At 49.2% G+C, this 14123-nt stretch overlaps 1 protein-coding gene across 4 annotated transcripts in view; it reads right to left on the reverse strand.

The window, feature by feature from the left end:
* The window catches only part of GRK5 (G protein-coupled receptor kinase 5), a 212070-nt gene that overhangs the window by 55766 nt on the left and 142181 nt on the right, over positions 1-14123 (reverse strand). For all 4 annotated transcript variants that reach the window (XM_077877441.1, XM_077877442.1, XM_077877444.1 and 1 more), the window contains one exon: positions 9459-9571. In XM_077877441.1, coding sequence (XP_077733567.1) covers positions 9459-9571 — 113 coding nt within the window. The remainder of the gene's footprint in view (positions 1-9458; positions 9572-14123) is intronic.

The following is a 14123-nucleotide window of genomic DNA, read 5'->3' on the forward strand; positions in this document are numbered from 1 at the left end:
AGGTCATAGGCTCACCCTTGAGGTAGGTATTATTATTCCCAATCTATAGATAAAGAAACTGAGGCTCTGAGGGCACAGATAACCAGTGCAAATATAGTCGAGCGAGCATGTGAGAGGGCTGGGAGCTATGTCTCCAGAGGGGCTCAGAGTTCTAGAGCACGACTGACCACCCTTTTTCCAGGATGAAGAGAGAAGCACCCAGTGTCCTGCCACTCTGGAAACCTGCCTAGTGGTCTGGCACCATGGGAATCTACCCAGACTGCTTTGCAGGGCCCAGGCCCCGGGCAAATGGCCGACCACCTTTTGGGGTAACTCAATCCCATGCAGAACCCTGGATTTGCACTGTCCCAAAATACATCTGTGAAGGCGGCTCTATTTAACCAAATGGAGGCTTGAAGCTCATTAATCAGCCTCAATAACCAGCTGAAAATATTATTGCTCTGGGTACTAAAACCCACGTTAAAAAAATAACATCACTTTCAGGTCAGCTGCCTCCCAGCAGAGGCCCGGCTGGGCGGCTGGGCGCCACGGTTCCACAGGGAGGCAGCCGGGAGCACGCGGGGACAGGCATCCCCAGCCCAGGATCAAAAGGCCTTTCTTTGAGAGTCCATGTCAGGTCACCACCACTTGAAGAACATTTGTGTTGGGAGGCAGAAAACCAACAGAAGGCTTCCAGCTGGGCTTTCCACACTGATTAAGTCACCTGGAGTGACAGGCCATGTCTCCACAGTGACCCCCGAGAGGCCTGCTACAGAGAGAAGGCACCATGGCGGCTCAGCTGGGCGGGCGAGCTCAGGCACATCACGCCGCCCGAGGCGGGGGACCACCCGGGAACCCACTGCTATGGGAACACCCTTGCCCAGGTAGTGGGCAAGAGCTACTGAAATCAGCCGAAACCAGAAAACACAAGCAGCAAATAAAAGGTTGGGCCAACAGCCTAGAATTTCACAATTAGCGCTGGCTCGGGAAATGGCAGCCAGACAAAGACTTCAATGAAAAGAGAGAAAACCACATGCAAGGAATGCCCCCGTGACCTCCATCAGCAGGGGAGTGCCCTCCAACCAGGGAGGGTGCTAGGTCTCATCCCCTCCCCACAACAGAGGGGACATGTGCCATCCTCTCTCCTGTAAGGGCCATCTGAAACCTGTGAGCTCAGCCCTAACAGCCAGAGCACCAAAGGGCACCCCTGCTAATCCACTCGGAGGATGTCTCTCTTCCCCGAGTACATCCAAGGTGCCCATTCCATGAGCCTCTCCAGGTCCTGTGATTTATGCCAAGCGCAGAAATGGCCTTTGGGGAGGAGATGCTGCTATAACACAAAGAGCAAAACACTACATTGAGTTTAAGGCAAAAAGAATTATTTATAGATCCCTGCCTGCCAAAGAGTATAAACATTTGTGTACATCCTAGTTTATAAACCTAATATTTCATCCTCTTGGTCGGCTCTAATTGCATCATCAATCTCAGAAAATGCCGGTGAAAATATGTCCTCTCTATTAAAACACACTTCCCTCTGATGATTTTTAAAAACATGAAGACCACAAGCCAGTAAAAGGGGACCTGCCACGTTTTCAAAGCAGCAGGCGCTGGTTTAAAGAGCAGAGTCTGAGCCGGATTCCTCTCGGCCTCTGACTAACTTCAGATGTCACCTCCTCCTCCTGGGAGACCTTCTCCTGCCCTGACAAGAAGATGAAGTCAGAGATGCTATGAGGTCTTGCCACCTCCGGCTTCTGTAATTACCAATGTGGTCAGCTTTTCCAGAGTCCTCGCGGCAGGGACGAGTGACGCGCTTGGTTGGCAGCGCTGCTCACCACGGCCTTTTCTGGAGAAACACCCAGCTCCACCCACACCGGCCTCGGCATCTTGCCTGTGCTGCCCGTGTGGGCTGGAGGTCTCCATTTGCCTCTCTGGAGGCACTCTTGACCCTGGCGTGGGGCGGGGGAGAATCAGGGTGGGCAGTTACCTCCCCGACCTGGCACCACGGTTCCGACACCCCTCTTCTAAAGACCCAGCCCACGTGCGCTGGCCTGCATCAGCCCCTTCCCTTGTCCCTGCAGACCTAGGGGTGGCACAGGCTCCGATTTAGTGCATCGGCGCTACTGATTCCCCATCCTGCTCAGGACTCCACCGACAGCCCTGCACTTGCTCGTGGGCAGGCCAATCTCCTGCCAGGACCCTGAGTGAACAGTCCTTCGGATGGCTGTGCCCTGACCTTGCTCCCCACCCTCTGCTCCCCAGAGAGAATGAAGAAGCACTGCAGAGGGGCGCATCCCCCAGGAGTCCCAGGATCGGATGGGTGTGGTCAGCCCCAGAGCCTGTATCTACCTGGGCAGATTATTCTCTAGTCTCTACCTGCCATCTGAAGAGCCCTTTTAGGCATGGGTCAGGAAGGGAGTCACTGGCCCCCCTCAGGGCAACAGATGGGATGGGACCCCAGAAAGAAGGGAGGGAGAAGCTGCCCCCTCGCCATGTTGGAGTGTAGCCTGAGAGTGGCAGGAGTGACCCCAAGGGGACCCCAGGCCATACTGACAGCACCACAGACACCGGCTTGTACAACATATTCTGGTGGGGGCAAAGGTTGAAAAGAAGGAAGGAGTGAAAGGGTATCACACCTTCCTCTTGGGCGACGTGACAAATTCACTGGCAGCTGTCAGAGTCCCCTGACAGAGAGGCCATGCTGTCACCTCCTGCCTGCCCCATCATATACCCCTGAGAGCCTCAGCCCTGAGTGACTCTCTCCCCATCGCCACCCCACCCCACAGACTGCCTACCTGCTTCTCCCCCTCCCACAGCCCCAGGATTATTTCTCCATCCTCACTCTCCAACAAGGCTCATGAGGCCACCAAGCAAAGGCCTTTGACTCTCCCTGTTACTCTTTCAGTTCTAAGTGAGAAGAATCCCAACCTACCCTAGTTCAGGCAAAACCATTATCTCTTAGCTTCTAGAATTTGAGATGGACTGACCAGCCAGACTGTGGGATGCAGGAAGTGAGATGCAGCCAGGTCCAGACTATCAGGAACCAGTAACATGAGCACTTCTGGAACCCACTCTCATCCATCCACGTGTGTGTGTGTGCACTCACATGTGTCTCCTTCTCACTCAATGCTGACTGGCTTGCTCCAATGGCACTTGGTAATCAACAGCTCCCAGGCTTTTGATTTTAAGCATTCTCTACCAGAGAAGGACGTCCTCTCAAGTCTATAAATCGCAGAGAAAGAACTCACCGGCCTACATGGGCTCACAGACTCATCCCTGCTCCAACTGAGTATGAACTAGGGGTGACACCATCAGGAACATGGCAGTTCTAGGAGAACCATGTTGTTCAGGAGTATGGGCGTGGACAATCCCATAGAGGTCTACTATATGAACCCATTTTATGAGTGGTGCTTTTTCAAGATGATCCTGCTCCCAGGGTCTGGCTTTACCAACTCTTCGGAGGGTCTCTATGCCCATCTGAAGAATGATTACTTCCCTCGCCCTCTCTTTCTGGGGAGAGCACAGAAGACAAGACAAACACTGAGTATGACTCATAAATAAGAGAAGCAGAATACTTGACTCCTCTGGTGAGGCACAGCAAATCGTTTCGTTTTACAAATAATTTCAGGATGACCAGGCATATTTAATGCCAAGTGATAGCCCACTGATTTCAAGTGATTTCCTATAGTTCTGGGCTAATGAATAGCTTGAAGTACTTTTTAGCATTTTCTGATAATAAGGTCTCATTTGTTGTAATCTCATATCTGTAGTTGCCAGTCTCCAAGATGGAGACCATAATAATCCTTGCCTCCTGTTATTCACGCTCTTGAGAAGTCTCTTTCCATACTAGAGAGGGCTAACCCCCTCATAATGTTTACGTATATGATTTTGGGGATAGGATGGTATGGAACCTCTGAGGTTACGTCATAAGAGACACTGCCCTTCTAGCATACTGTCTTGAATTACTGGCTCTGGGGAAAGCCAGCCATGTGATAAGGACACTCAAGCAGTCCCATGGGGAGGTTCACATGGGAAACAACTGGGGCTTCCAACCAACAGCCACCACTAACCTGCCAGCCAAGTGCATTCACTTGGAAACAGGTCAAGCCTTGGATGACTGCAGCCCCAGCCAACATCTTAATAGAACATTTTAAGAAACTCTGAGCCAGCAGCATCTCGGCAAGTCATTCCAAAAGTCTTGACCCATAAAAGCCATGAGATAATAAGTGGTTCTTGTTGTTTCAAGCTGCTCAGTTTTGAGGTAATTCCTTATACGGCAGTAGGTAATGAATACTTATGTATCTTAACTCATAGCTAGTATCGCTTATTTCATTAAAAGTTCTGTTTATTCATTTTTCAATCTCTCATTTAAACAGAAAGCAAGTTCCATGAGGGCAAGAGCTTTCTTCTCTTACTCAGTGTGTACTCTCCAACTGCTAGCACAATGTATGATATACTGGAGACATCCAATAGGTAGGTGCTAAATAACTGGTTGAGTATCTGCCAAGTCTCCCCTAACCCCAAAGAGAAGAGACCTGAAAACTTTCTGTCACATGCAAGTGAGAGGACAAGAGGGTTTCAAAAGACCCAAGATGCCTTAGAAAGAAGGTAAGAGAAGAAGTACATCAATCTTTAAGAGGCCTGTGGAATAACCCTGTTGGCCTGTGGAGGTTGACACTGGAGCCCCTTCTGGTCCCCTGACCAGGTGGGCAAACCCTCTCAGAAGCCAAATCAAGTCACGGCTTTGACTTTGGTCATCAACCCCATTTCTCTGTGGGCGGGCAACCAAGGAGTCCTTCTTAGGCTCCCAGGAGGCCCCTGACAATGAAGACTAAGGGGTGAGCTACCCTGCAGTCTAATGAATGATACAAAGCAGTTCTGCTGCCCCCCAATCACCCAGGCCCCATTTTAAAACAATCACAGGTCTCCTGCTTGACTCAAGAAACCCAGACATTAGGACTGTGTGGGACAGCCACGTTTCCTGGGGGCTACGGCAAAGCCTGACGAGGGCAGGTTATTTTTAACAAACCCCACTTGGTAGAAATTCAACACAGAGGTGGGAACGGTGTGGATGGTGCCGGCTGAGCCAGGGAGCACCGGGGCTGGATGCTGCCTCCTTGGAGTTCCAGTCAGGATGGAAGGAAAAAACATATTTCAGACGAGAACTGCGCCAGCCCTGGAAAACTCAATAAAGTCTTCCTGCGTAAAAGAGGTCTCCCAAAGGCTGGTCATTTGACGTCAGGGTGGGTGATGAAAAGGCCCTGCTCATTCCCAGAGATGCAGACAAAACGCAGGGGGCGGGGCCGGCCTCTTCGAGCAGTGGCCGCGTTAAGCCGTATGTAAAGAACATTTGTCGCATCAACACAGGGAGCCAGACTCACATTTCCTTTCCAGAAAAAAAACTCTCGGTGCCAGCCCAGCAAAAGGGAATGTCTGCACGACCAGAATGAAAATGGGCATCCATTGGATTTTTTTTTTCTTCTTCTACTCAAACTGACTATAAGCGTCTAACAAGACACGTGGCTGGAAAATTCCACTGGCTCCTGGGCTGAGCCTTGCCCTGCTCTGCCTCATCAACTCTCTAGACGAGTCTCAAAGCTGGCGATGCCTCATCTTTTCCAAAGGGGGAGCAGCCTTGGTCCACGGCTCAGTCCTCATCTCTCCATCCCCATCCATCTCCTTGGTCAGCTCACCCAGCCCATGGCCCCAACCAAATACCAGCTGTATGCTGACAACTCCCAGTCTTCTGTCTCTAGCCCAGACCTTTCTTGCAGATGCCAGACTTCAACGTCCATCTCCCCTCAGTCATCTCCACGTGGATGTCCGAGAGACACTCCAGCTGGGTGTGCCTAAAATGGAGCTCCTGGTCTTGCCCCAGATGCGCCTCCCACAGCCTTTCTTACCCCATCCTTCCATCTGCTCAGGTCAACTCTTGGAAGTCATCTGTAACTCTTCTGTCTCACCCACAATGCATCCAAAAATACTGCTAACTCTGCCTCCAAAACATGCCCCAAATTCAACACTTTCACATAGCCAAATGCTTCCACGTTGGCTTGAGCAACCATCAGCCCTTGCCTGGACTGCTACAGTAGCCTCCTATCAGAGCTCCTGTGACCACCCTTTCTCCTCCAATACAGGAACCAGAAGAATCCTTTAGAAACCTAAGTCAGACCATGCCACTGCTCTACTCTAAATCCTTCAAGAGCTCCCCATTGAACTAAAAAACAAAGTTCTTAACGGCACAAGGTTTTGCATAACCAACAGCTCTCCTAGACTCCTCTCTGCCCTTTCTCCTCCATTCCAGCCACAGATGCCATGCTGTAGGCCTTTGCACTGGCTGTTCCCCTGCCTGCCTTGCTCTTCCACCACATATTCACCTGGCTAACTCTTACAGAGAGGTTCACACCCACCCAGGGTCTCACTGCCAGCTGGTGGCAGTGCCAGCAGTGCTCCTTCAGTCTGTCTCTGGAGGCTGCATGCCCAACTAATACACCATGTTGCCAGCACAGCCCAATGATGAGGCCCAGGTGCATGCTGGAGCCAGCACCTGGTGCAGAGGGCACAGCAGGGGGATGGTTGGGGAAGACTTCTGGGAGTACAGTATGAGAAAACAAGGAACAAGCAGGCATTCTCCAGGCAGAGGGGATGTGGGGCCATTTCAGGCATTAAGAGTGAGGGAGCCAGGGCCGAGAGGCTTCAACCTCTGCGGTGGCAAGTCAGAGCGACCACAAGAAGGTAGTAGGGCCAAAATGTAGGGCTCAGGAAAGACCTGGGTGAATAATGCACATGGGGACCTATCAGTGCAAGGCCTGGTAGTCAGCCTCAGAACTTGGACTTTGTCCTAGATGTCAATGCTTCCCAATCCTGGATACACAGGATAGTCATGGGCAACTTGAAAAACGCCAATGTCCATTAGAAATAAGGGCCAGTTTATAGGTAATGAGCACCACTAGTGCTAAACTGTGGTCTCCAAGTACCATTTCTCAGTAGAAGGAACCAGGGTTCTTGGAGATTCAATGGACTCTAGGTCTAGGGTAGGAAAAATACAAGACGAGCTGTAACATCACATCCTACCAGATAACAAGGAGCTCCCTGTGATGACTGGGTCCTCTCAAGGGCTCAGAAGCCAACCTGGTGGCCAACGATGAGACCATGGAGCATCTCTAAGGCTAATGACCACAACGCATTGAAACGCAGCCGTGTTTAACTCCACGCCTTTAAAACACACTGGTTACTAGTATTGGAGGGTGCTAGTGAACTGATCTGGTTCTTTGAAAACATAAATATAGGGAAAGAATGAAGCAACTCTTCCATGAACTTTATCACTGGGTAACCAAACAGTAATTGAAAGGAAGTATTTTCCAGTTAGCAAATAAAGAAGGAATGACAAAATGAGAATGTCACCACGCTGCAACCCCTAACTAATCAACACATTTAGGCACTGAATAGCTAAATCTGCTGCCACCTCTAAAAGAAAGACAAGCAGATAATAATGTTCCCTGATGGAAGAACATAAAACCACTTATGAAGTCACCCTACCCCTGCAAAAAAAAAAAAAAAGAACCCTGAAACTGAAATCTGATCAAGTTTCTTAATTCAATGAGGAATTTACAAGCAATACAGAGAAACCTATTAAATGACACGTAGGGTGAAAGAGCACAATTCAGACTATGGGACACTCTTCTGGATGAACAAAGAGAGATGGTTATATCCTGATAAAACAAGCATTTATGGAAAGTATGAGAAAGATGGACATTAAAACACTAATATTTGATGATAATAATTACTTTTCTTAGAACTGCACTAAGGGTATTGTAGTGATTCTTTGTGTGTGAGAGAGCCCTTCTCGTTCAGGGATACTGAACTGAAATGCTCACAGATGAAATCAAATGTGTGAGCTCTGGTACAAAATGCTACAGACAGAAAGGACGTAGTGAAACAAGACTGGCCATGAGTTCATAATGGTCAAAGTGCGGTGAAGGATGCATAAGCTACTCTTCGACTTTACTTTTTTACCGTTTGAAATTATGAGAAGTTATGAAAATACTAGTCTCCCCCACCCCCCCTCTGAGATTCAAATTAATGAGTCTGGGCTTTAGCTCAGGCATTGGTATTTTTTTAAGACTCCCCAGGTGTTTCTACTACTCAGCCAAGATTGAAAACTATCATAGTCACTATGTAAGACATCCTGAGAGCCTCCACTAGAACCAGGACAGAGGCTATGGAGGAGAACTGGTCTGTGAGAAGTCAAGGAATCAGGCATATGATTATTATATGGGGGATACAGACATAAATTATTAGATGATTAGATGATTGATTAAATGGGGGAAGAGATGAGGAAGGGGGGGTTAAGGAAATTGCAAAGATTTCAGGCGTGGGTGACTATGGGTGCTGGTCTCTGGGTTAGGGAACACGTCAGGACTGGATAGGTTTGGGAATCTGGGGGAAGGTGACTTCTGGTGGAGACACTCAGGGGGCAGTTTGGTTTGTAAATCTAGAGATCCACACTGAGACCCTGAAGCAAACATAGAAACTTGGGCTCCACAGGACTATCCCCCGAACTGAGACACTGGTCGGGATGGCTGCAGCCAAGGGTGGCATTAGGGCCTCTAGGAAACAGGAGCATCTTAATCCCCTGCCCAGGGAAAGGGAGCCTGAGAATACCCCATTCCTTGCATGACTGATCTCCGTTCCTTGCCCTCCCACCCACTGTCCACCTTCCTTAGATAAACATGCAAAAGGCAGTCTGCCAGGCTGAGAGGCCCTGCCCCCCCTGCATGAATGCTGAGGAACTCCTGCATATTCCCACATCCTGTCCTAAAAGCCCATGCAGATTAATTACCATTTGTTAAACAACTCAATGACCAGTAAATCTGAAAGAAGTCGCCATATGGTGTCAAACACGGCCACACATGCCAGCAGCCGCTGGAGCCAGCAACTGTCAGATTGGCTTGAAACGGCCAACACATGTTCATTCCACAAACGTTTACTAAAGCCTGTATGTGCCATGCACTGTGCTAGGCAGTGGTGAATGGGAAGCGTGGGGTCCTGGGTTCAGGGAACTTGCATTCTATGGAGAAGCAGACAGTAAATAGTACACAAATACAAGCTTTGGAATTTTAGAAAATGGGTTTTCAGCTGGGAGAATGAGCCATGGAATCCAACTGCTACCTTGGGGTATTATCCAACTTTCCCAGGCGCTACCTTGCATACTAACGCAGGCTCCTAGAATCAGAGAACTGACAGGGCTTCACTCTAAAGCAGCAGTCAACTGAGGCCCAGAGCGGGAGGTGGCCCATCCATGGTCACCCAGCAGGTGCAGATTTGCAGACAAGGCAGTATTCTCAAAGTATGCCCTGGAAATTTCTTGAGCACCAATTTCATTCTTCACCCTTCTAAATGATGGGGTCTATCTTTCCTTTGGGCAAAAACAATCACTGATCACAGAGGACCAAAGTGCCTCCCCAGGAGCACAGACTTACCACTGAGTCCAGGAACTGAATGTAACACTCCAGCCCAGGTCTGGTTTCACAGAACTGCCGGAAAAGCAGCCTCCCAATTGGCTGCTTGTCACATAAACTGCAGTAATCTCTGTCTGGAAACAAGAAAAGAATGTGGTGAGATGCAGGAGAAAGCCAGGCAGGACTGTCCAATCAAGCCACACCTGGATCCAGAGCCCCAGATGGATGGAACAGGATGACTGGCAAACTCTCAGGATCCCTTATTTACCTCCAAGCTGTGCAGACTCAGAGGGGACTAGGGTGGTTTACAGGAAGGCAACTTCTAGTTATTAGCCCACCCCCCTTTCTGATGACCTGATTCCCAGATGCCAGATGCCAGCACTTCTGGGGATGACGACTCTATCCCCTGGAAGGCTGATCACCATGTCACATTCCCCACTTAGCGACTGGATAAGTGTGGCAGGCATATAGCCCAAGCCAGTTCCAATTGGAGTGGACCACAGACTGTGCCTGGGTGCACTGAGCAGAAGTGGTCTCTCTTCCTCTGGTTGCTGGGGTGCATGGGTGTGAGGCCAGGGTCTGCTGCAGTGCTCTTGACACTGCAAGGGAAGCTGCTGTGATGATGAGGCTCATACACAGGGGAGGTGAGAGCTGGGAAAATTACAAAAAGTAAAGTTGGCGTCCTCGTGGTGTCATGAATCTCTGGATCAAACCATGCCTGCAGCTCAAACCACATCTGAAAAGTTTATTTATAAGCTTTGTTTAGGGCAGTTTGAAAAAATTAAAAATTACTTGTAATTCAAAGCACTTCAAATTATGAAAAGCCTGCATTTTCCAGCTGAGGAGCTAGAGGCATGGAAACAAGAAATGACCAGCCTTCAGCCATGCAGCAGCCAAGAGAGTTCTAAAGAGGAAATGTAGTGCAAGACTCCAAGCCTGGAGGCCTGGAGACCAGGTGCTAGTCAATGACTTGCTATGTGACTTCAAGAAACTCATGTACTCTCTCCCGGCCTCAGTCTTCCTCTGGAAAATAAAGGCAGAAGTTGGAGGTAAGAGGGGGGTGGGGGGTGGTACATTCTGGCTCTTCCTGCAGTGATGCTAAAGCCTCTGCAGAAGATTTCTCTGGCCAGAAAGATACTCAAAGGACTGACCACTTAACGTTGTTGCCTCTGACCCTCTCAAGCACTGATCATTGGACCTTTTGTGCAGCTGCACTAGAAATGGTCAGGTGACCTCATGGGGACACTGGGAAGACGGTAAGTTAGACCTCCGGAGAGCTACCCAAACAGAAGGGATGACCATATCCTTGAATGCAGAGGAGGAAGGAAAAAGGACAATTATCCCCCTAGAAGGGGTTTCTCTGGAGATAAGGAACACAGGAGATATGAACATAACCATCATGTCCACTCACTTTCACACCCAGAGTTTATCCACAGAAAGTAAAACTGTGACTTGTAGAGAGGGTGGTGGCTGGGAGCATGGGCTCTGGCGCTGAACTGCGTGGGGTCAAACCCCAGCCTCAGCAGGCACTGCCCATGTGCCCTGAGGCATCTGACTTAACACTTTCATCCCTCAGTCTCCTCATCTGTAAACTGGGGATGGGAATCATCCCTAACTTCTAGGACTGTCATGAGGAATAAATAAGACAACACATAGAAAAGACTCAGAACAGGGCCTAAGACATAGAAAATGCTTACTAAACCCCATCTGCTATCACCGAGTTTGGGGGTCTCTTCGTCTGTTCCATCTCCATTTCTTCAAGGAACCTCTGCTCTCTGAGTTTGTAAAAATCCAGCACTACGTTTTAAGGGAGCCTCACAATGGGCACGTGACCCAGTCCTAGCCAGAGCCCTCATCTCCCAGCCACATAAGGTGAAGGATGGGCACATGATTCAGGCCTCGCCAGTCAGAGGCCCCGGTTTCTGCCATAGTGATAGGTTCAAAAACAGACTTGTGACTTCGTCCCAGCCAATCAGAGCCCCCCCCACTCCGGTCTCTGGGCCACAAGGACAGGTTCAAGGCACCTCACCCGAGTGGGTAGGAGTCCCCTAGAAGGTACAGAAGAGGCGCTTGCTTCTCCCTGGGATGCTGAGGTCTTAGGATCAGTCAACTAAGAGCTGCCACAGTTGTCTTTTCCACTAGGCAGTGAGAAGCCACAGAAAAGGAAGCAGGGGAAGGCGGGGCTGAGTGCAGAAGAAAGAAACCCCAATCTGAACATCCCAGGAGCCCCTCAAGCAAGCCTCGCCAAGGCCAGCCCGGTGCCTGCACTTTTATTTACCTGACAGAGTGCTTAATTCAGTTGGTGTTGGGTTGTTGTCTGTTGCGACTGAAAGAGCGAGTGACCAGGTGTACAGGCTGGAGAGTTTTGCAGCCCACTTCTCTCATGGGTAAACTACCCAAGGGCAGCAACTGTTGCTGTGGGGATTCACCAGTTCTAAGTACAGTGTGTATAAGGCACTCAAAATTTTCTCATTCTCTCCTGAATAGATACTTTGATCAACATGGATGGCCACCTTCAGGTTCCCCTCTTGATCCCCTCCTCAAGTGGTCTAGGGGCTGACACTAGCCTTGGACTGTTGCCTTAACTCGGTTACCTTTCCATGCACAGATGGCTCACAAATAGCCATTCCAACGAACATTTAACCCACCTCAGTGTGTGCCAGAACCAGTGGGATGGGGTAGCAGTTTGGGGAGGTGGGGTGGGATGCAGTCCCAGCCCTCAGGAAGTTTGGATTCTGTTGGAAAGGGTACAGCATGTGGGTAAGTAGACAAGATCCCAAGTGACAGTAATAAAATGTCAAGTTAGATGAGTGTTATCGTCAGCCACAGTAGGGAATCTGGGAAGGAGGGAGCTGAGAGGGTGACAGGTCTGTAGCCTGCACCTGTTAGCACGATGCCCTGTAGATACAGGCTGCATTCTCGCTGCCTCCCACTCAGACTGATCACCCCCACCAAAGGTGAGGAAAACAAACTTCCTCACCCTTCCCCAATCAGCTGAACCTCCCCAGCACAAACACAGAATGAAAGTAAATTACCTTGTGTCAAACTCCAATTTTATTCAATTATGGCAGAGAGAACCACACGGCTTATGTGATTTGAGCAATGTGCCCCTCCCCATTTCCAAAAGCAATTAAGAGATTTCATGTGCCATATTGTGATTCCTTAAGGGTTCATCTGACAGGATTTTTTCTCTCCATATGGCATTTGCTGTCAGTATGGAAACAAGGCTGTTATAAACTCACAGCACAGTAAACACCATGTGATTCCAACACAAGCTGTCAGCACCTCAGTTCCGTGCCTCTCCCAGCTGTACAGAGGATCCCAGGCAAGAAAGCCACTCATTGGAAGCCCAGAAAGAGATAAAAGAATCAGTAACCATCTATTTGGATTATTTTCTCAGGCTTATATAAAGATAAATAGGCCTATCTTCTGAGGAAGCATCACCACCACCACCACCACCACCACAATCGGAGTGCAATATTTGTGGTTCCTTTAGAAATGAAGAACGAGGTCATAGAAGGGAGACTATGAATTTGGAAATTGATCAGAGTGACAGGAAAAGATGTAAAGTGCCAGGCACAAACCCACTGTGGGTCACTTCTGCAAAGTGAGATGACACAGTTGGAAGCATGGGCAGGTCTGTAATACCTCTTCAGAGCAGACCCTTCCTTCTTGGTTTGTACAGGAGCCTTTCGGTTATTTAAATCCAGCTTGCAAGGGCCCTGCCCACACCTCTCCTCTGAAGTGTGGTCTGTTGGGTGTGCTGGGGAGGGCAAGCCAGGAAAGAAGAGCAGAGTTTTTTTTCTATCTCTCAGGTTGGAAGAACCCTGGGATGTGATGCATACAGCCATGCGCATACTGTCCACACATATACATACACACCAGCATTTCCAGAACATGAAAATCCTGCTTTGGGCTCCATGCTTCATTGGCCCTTCCCTCTAGGCCAGGAAGAAGTTGTCATTATATAAGTTATGAGGGGGCCTCAGGCTCCTCTATCCCAAAGTATCCACCAATCACGTAATTATTCCAGTTTTACTCTTGTGGGCCCTTCATTTAACAAACTGTCTTCCAAGGTCTCCTAATTTTTTTTTTTAAGATTTTCTTTATTTGTTCATGAGAGACACACACAGAGAGAAAGAGAGGCAGAGACGCAGGCAGAGGGAGAAGCAGGCTCCACACAGGGAGCCAGACGTGGGACTCGATCCCGGGTCTCCAGGATCAGGCCCTGGGCTGAAGGTGGTGCTAAACCACTGAGCCACCGGGGCTGCCCCAGTCTCCTGATTTTTGATACAAGAAGGTTCCTTCCATTTTAAGACTCTCTTCTTGAATTCAACAACCAGGGTGTGTGTGGATGAGTGAGAGGAAGCACAGATTATATTTACTGGCAGGTTAATGATCCAGTAACAGGCTTAGAGTTAACAGATGGTGGTCAGTTAGGACCAAAAATGGGATTGTGGCCTTTGTGGTGTGATGTTTGAACTTGGCTGTGGTAACAGAGGTCTAGTGGACATAGCAAACTGAAACATATCTAGAGGAAGGTAAACGGGGAAGGGCCTATGAAGCAGCCCCTTATAAGCTCTAAGACACTGAGCTATGCCCTTGATCAAAAGGCAGAGTGCCCCAGGGAGGGGCTGGGTTCACTGTGCATGCAAGAGTATGGTGGGAGGTAATATGTTGCAAAGG

The sequence above is a fragment of the Canis aureus genome, chromosome 29 (assembly GCF_053574225.1).
Source record: "Canis aureus isolate CA01 chromosome 29, VMU_Caureus_v.1.0, whole genome shotgun sequence".
Lineage (NCBI taxonomy): Eukaryota > Metazoa > Chordata > Mammalia > Carnivora > Canidae > Canis > Canis aureus.